Below are 6685 nucleotides of genomic sequence, written 5' to 3'. Positions count from 1 at the left end.
CATCCTCACACTGGAAAACCAAATTAAATATTTTGAATTTTTTCTGCCCCAAATTTGTGTTTAATTGGGCAAATAAATATTACCTAAATTCATGCAACTGCACTTTTGAATAAGAGAAATTCTTTTCATTGCAGCTAAGTATCTGAGCAACTTCCATTAGCACACCTATGAACTTTGGCACACATCACCATTTCAACTAATTAATTTATTCATATTTAATTAATCTCCATATTCACATGAACAGAAGTGAAACATTTTACCTTATATTTTCTCCATTTGCGTCACTTTTATTTTTCTTTTCAACCCACAGAATATCTTTATCTTAATGTTCCTAAGTACTGCGCAATAACCTTTCTCCAACCAAATAACAGAAGACAAAATTAATTCAAACTTGATTTTATTTTGTTTAACGTGATCTGCTGATCACTTTCATCATGGCCTTTTTCACATCCTTGTTCCTCAGACTGTAGATCATGGGATTCAACATGGGGATCACTGTGGTATAGAACACAGCCACCATCTTCCCCTGCTCCACAGACTCTTCTGTGGGATGTCTGAGATACATGAAGATCAGAGTACCGTAGAATATGATGACAGCTGTCAGATGGGACGCACATGTGGAAAAGGCCTTCTGCCTTCCTTCTGCTGAGCGCATTCCCAGAATGGCAATGAGGATGAATAAGTAAGAGATGATAATTACAGTCAGGCAATATGTGAAGTTGATGCCGGCAAGTATGCGCATTGTATATTCTTTTACAAAGGTCCCGGCACAGGCCATTTTGATGAGAGGTGGATCTGCACGGTAGAAATGGTTGATCTCAATTTTTCCACAGAAGTACAAGCCATAAGTCCATAATGTTGCTGCCAGACTCGTCAGAAAACCATAAATGTAAGGGAAAGTAATCAGTCAAATACAGACAACCTTTGACATTTTGCTGCCATAAAGCAAAGGATTTCCAATCACTGTGTATCTATCAAAGGCCATCGCAGCAAGAATAAAAATTTCCACATGGACAAGAGCAATGAAGAAGAAACACTGTACTAAACTGCCAGCATAAGAAATTTTTTTTTTATCTGATAACAGGTTTTCCAACATTTTAGGGGTGACATTGGAAGAAAACCACACATCAACAAATGACAAGTGACTGAGGAAAAAGTACATGGGGCTGTTAAGCTGAGGACTAACCTTGATTAACAACATCATGCCGATATTGCCCACCATGGTGATAATGTAGACCACAAGAAAAACGATGAACAAGAGAACTTGCCATTCCCGATGGCTGGTTAGCCCCAAAAGAATGAACTCTGTCACATCGGTGAAATTGAGCATTTTCTCAATTCTACGTCAGTATGAGTTACAAATCTTCATAATAACTAAAATAAAATAAAAAATTAGTATTTTTCACTTATTAATTTACACCTTTATCTGTGCTCCTTTTATATAATATCTATGATCACACTTTGACATTATTATTTTCAGCAAATCTTTTCTCAGCTACTGTTATGTAATAGGCTCCACAATGAATAAATGTAGACAGTCCCTATTATATAACCGTTAAACAAAGTTTAGTGGCTGAAATACACTGGTAGTAAGTATTGTGAGTAGTCAAATTTCTAAGATTACTTCTAAATATCCCTCATTTCCAATAATGGCGTGTTTGGAATTTCATATTTTTAAGATAATTACGGGGGATTATAGTTCTTTTTGTAATAGGACTAAACAAGTCTGCTTTTTAAACCTAATCTCTTTCATTATTAGCATATTCTCAATGATTAGAGAAAAAAGCCACATGATGAAATAATTCATCAGCCTAAAGTGTTATCAAAATATTTTTAATCTAATCTCACATTTGCATTCTTTTCAAGTGAAGAACAAAAAGCAGATGACAGTAGCCATCAAAGTCAAGTTAAAGGGTGAATTATTTGCCCATGTTCACACTATATAAACATATCCTGGATATGGACTCCCAATTCTAACATGAAATTATCATCCACTAGATATCATATACTTCTATGTTCTAGAGATTCAAAAATAAGTAAAACATACAGATTACTGTCAGCATTTATGAAGGTACTAATGTAAATAAATACTTTTTGAAACTTGGATGTATTCTTATAGAGTTATAATAAGGACAGAAATTTAGGAAAGGATTGATTCTTCTTTGGGAATTCACTGGAAAGTTTCTTTGATATTTTGGAAAATTATTTTCAAACATAGGATATATTACATTTGAAAAATTTTTTAGAAAATATTTCTCAAATTATGTTTTAAGTATATTAGAAATATAATTAGTGCTTTGCATGATGTTAATAGATATAACGGAGAATAATCCACAAGTGTTCCTCTATCAAATGGGACATCTTTGTGCTCTGTCAAATCTCTTAGTAATTCACAGCCTCCCTAGTAAAGTTATTTACTCTACACATCATTCATGTAACTTACAAATTTACATGCACACACACTCACACTCACACACATACATGTCTATATATATGTCTATACATATGTGTGTATATACGTATACACACACCTATATGTATATTAGCATACTTATAGCTTATATATTTCTCTCATATATATATGAGAGAAATTCCATGAACTAGATATTTTGTCAATGAACATTCACATTCTGCAGAACAAAAAGTGTAAATCAATCTAATAAGAATCTTGAGATAGCCTTTCAGCAGGACAATATATTTGTTGGAGATGGGGTTGTTTCATACCTTCTGATGGCTATATCATCTCTAGAGCAAACGATTATTCCCAAGACCCTTCTTGTAACCTGCAGTATTAAACTATGTTCAACCACAAGTTGATGAAATCTATCTATAATTATTACTGGCTAGCAGTTACCAGAAAATTTAGAAAGCAGGCAGGAAGGTAAATCTCATTGCATAGTGAAAATAAGTGCAAACTTATCCACAGTGAAAATCCAAGTTTTCAACCACCAAACTTGGAAAGAACATTTTTCTATGGATAGAGGAGAAAATTACTAACTGAAACAGAGTACATTCTACGTGGCTCTAGAGGTTTGGTTTAATTCATAAAAATTTGAGGCATTAATTAGTGGGTAAATTTTTACAAATGAATAATTGTTAAAGTTCTAAAAACGATATAAAGTGCCTTAGAATACATTTATGTATAGGCTGCAAAATCTCTTACAGGTTTGTTAAAATAGTCTCTAAGATCCTTAGATTCATGACTGAACAGAGATTGCAGACATGTCCACAGATAATTCCAGATTTCTGATTCAACAGTTTATGCCTGCAGCTGCCTGAAATATTCTTCTTTATGTAATTTTCAAAGACTGGCAATAGAGGGATTCTTACTTGGAAAATCATATCTCATTCTGTAGTACTAAGGATGATTCAGCACAAACAAGAATGTAGAAGATGGCACTGTTAGTACTCCCCATAAACTAAATACAAATAGCCCTGAGTGATGGTTATCCAAGTGATGAATAGCAATAGTAAAATTACAGGAAACTAGGGGTTAGATATGATCCTAGGGGGTGCAAAGTGTACAAAGAAATAGAGAATTGGGGACCTCAGGAGTATTTAGAGGATCTCCTCACCACCTAAATAAAAAATACACACATAACCTTCCCTTATTGAATTACTCTATTTCAAATTAAATTACCAATAAATATGGATTCTTTTTTAGACCAGGTATGAAGCAATATTAAGTATCCCAGTCAGGCCAGGCGTGGTGTCTCACGCCTCTAATCCCAGCATTTTGGGAGGCTGAGAGGGGTGGATTGCCTGAGGTTGGAGTTCAAGTTCAGCCTGGCCAACATGGCGAAATTCTATCTCTACAAAAATACAGAAATTAGCCAGATGTGGTGGTGCACTCGTGATCCCAGCTACTTGGGAGGCTAAGACAGGATAATCACTTGAACCCAGGAGACGGAAGTTGCAATGAGCTGATATTGCACCACTATACTCCAGCCTGGGCAACAGAGCGAGACTCCATCTCAAAAACAACAGCAACAACAAAAAAGTATCCTAGTTAAAAATTTCTGTTTCTATTGTCAGACCTTGGTTGGATCCTGGCTTTATGACTTATTTTATAAAACTGAACATGTTTTATTCTAGTTTTTTGTTTTGTTTTTAAGTTTTGTGTTCCTCAATATGACTTAATAATATCAATTTCATTGCGTGTTTGACTATGTTGACTATGAAAAGAGGCATCACATATTAACACATAATAGATATAAAAAATAATTATCAGATGCTCTCCATTAATCATTTGTAATGATCAAATAATATAATTTTATTGAAAAATATCTCTCTTTTATGTATCTCTCTCACACCCTACACACATAACATAATGGATAAAACTATGAATGCATTCCTATAAATCGTAGAAGAAAATAAAATCTACAATGCAAGCTCCATCTAACAATTCTAGATAGATGCATTTTTCACCAACCTGAGAATGAAGAGAAGTCTCTCCAATAAAGATGCAGAGTTGAAAAGTGCATGCTATATATGAGAATGGTAAACACTTTCAAACTGACAAAAGAGAAACTGGGAGAAGTGCAAAGGAGAAGCCTCCCTTGTTTTCCTTAGAAAGCAAAAAGCAATTAAGATTTTTTCCTTAAAAATGACCCTGTGGGAAGTACATCTCTAGAGAAAAAGCCAACTGTTGAGTTTGTGGTTTTTGTTTTTTTTTTTTTTTTTTTTTGACTGTTCTACAATACTATATTCCCCCAACTCCAGTTTTTTTGAATGGGTACTAGAATTAAATAAAATTTGGGAGGGGATTTTTATCTTACTAAACCTGTTTATACGGTTACTCAAACTGTACATATCAATTTCATGCTCTATGCTTCACATTCTCTGCCACTTGGGTTTTCCAGGGAAGATGAGTCAAGCGTTATTTCCTATAATTAAAATTATAGCATATCAAAGCACAAAACAAAATCTGTTTTCTTCAATTTCCTCATTTTATAAATAACAAAAATACTACTCCAAGTAGTAGTAATAATAATAGCAACAATAATGCATTTTTTGAAGTAGCATACTTCAAATATTTGTGCTAATTTAATTATTGTAACTCAACCCTGAGGCAGTTACTATTACTCTCATTTTATAGACAAAAAACTGAGTCTTTCAGAGGTTCAGTGACTTGATCAATGTCACACTTTCAATGAATCAGGAACTAGATTCCCGATTCCAGAATGTGTACCATTAACCATCTCATCCTTTTGTCCGACAAGTAATCATTACAAGGAAAGGGACCAAATTTCTTATTTCCTAATCCTGACATACTCTCCTTTTCATTACATAAGTAGCATAAATGATGCATTGTATCATAGTCTTTATGGACTTAAGGGAACACAAATCTGTGTTTTGTATAGCCAAAAATTGTGGATTGTTTTGGTGTCATATGCAATTGATCACTTTACTTAGGTGCCTGATAATTTACTCCCACAGCTCAAACTCGTTCCCTCTTCTGGCCTCCCCACTGCACTACATTAACACCAGCCATGTTTACATTCCCCACCCCACACACAAAAAATGTTGATTCTCATTCATTAAGTTGTGGAGAAAATCGCTGGTTTCTCCTCACATCCATTATTCCTTCTCCATGGTAATACAATTTTGATTAAAGGGCCATTGACTGCATTGCCCCAGCCCTGCCCCAGTACTTACAACAGTATTTAGCACATGGTGGGTGTTGACAAAATATTTGTTAACTGAAAAAAATTGTTAAAGTGATCAAGTTTTCAATCAATGACTAGATACACAGAAGAGGTATATAGCTAAATATTCCTAAGTACTTCTCAGAATAATGATGAGATGTTTCGGGCACAAAATGAAGTTGTAGTTTAACACTGAAGGACTTTGGTTAAGACTGTGAAAGTTAGAGGTCTGAGTGCATCTAGAGAGAATAATCGTTGGCATGAGAGAATAATTGTGCTATCTATTGCCAGGAGTTTACTATCCACAGAGGTCACATTTTATTTATTTATTAATTAATTTTGAGATGGAGTCTTGCTCTTCCAGGCTGGAGTGCAGTGATGGGATCTTGGCTCACTGCAATCTCCGCCTTCTGGATCAAGATATTCTCGTGTCTCAGCCTCCTGAGTAGCTGGGATTATAGGTGCGTGGCACCACACCCAGCAATTTTTTTTTTTTTTTTTTTGTATTTTTAGTACAGACGGGGTTTCACCATGTTGGCCAGGATGGTTTCAATCTCCTGACCTCCTGATCCGCTCGCCTTGGCCTCCCAAAGTGCTGGGATTACAGGCATGAGCCACTGAACCTGGACGGGCCTCACACTACCTATGTTTCTCCAAACACAGACTGTTTTTCAGTTGCAAATTAACTAATTTTTATCTGTACAAATATTGTGTAAGGTTTAATTTTCAAGGTCAGTCTACAAATCACTAAATGGCCTCATGTGATTTTTCTGGGTTTTATGTTGTAAATGTGGTTATCAGTTACTGTGATAAGCTGTGAGAGCCAGCTATCTAGCATAGAGAAATCCAGATAAGACTCACTCCATATAGCAAGAAAGTAAGCTTTTCTTATTCTAGTCCTAATTAAAGTCCTCCCCAAGATAGAAAGAAGGTAACTTAACTCAAGAGTTGCTTTACTTGAATTATGCAAATGTTGTCTTCTCTTAAACACTTCCTGGAGGCTCCCATGTAAAATTAATTATCTCTACTCCTTCATT

At 35.0% G+C, this 6685-nt stretch overlaps 1 protein-coding gene across 1 annotated transcript; it reads right to left on the bottom strand.

The window, feature by feature from the left end:
• Window positions 1-406: 406 nt before the first annotated feature.
• LOC101149330 (olfactory receptor 5M3-like) lies at window positions 407-1330 on the bottom strand. The gene is given in 1 exon segment (XM_019035801.3): window positions 407-1330. A coding segment is annotated over 1 exon segment (924 nt).
• Between the last annotated feature and the right edge of the window lie 5355 nt (window positions 1331-6685).

Source organism: Gorilla gorilla, chromosome 9, assembly GCF_029281585.2.
Source record: "Gorilla gorilla gorilla isolate KB3781 chromosome 9, NHGRI_mGorGor1-v2.1_pri, whole genome shotgun sequence".
NCBI lineage: Eukaryota > Metazoa > Chordata > Mammalia > Primates > Hominidae > Gorilla > Gorilla gorilla.
The sequence above is the reverse complement of the archived record's forward strand: the minus strand, read 5'-3'. Positions and strand labels throughout refer to the sequence as shown.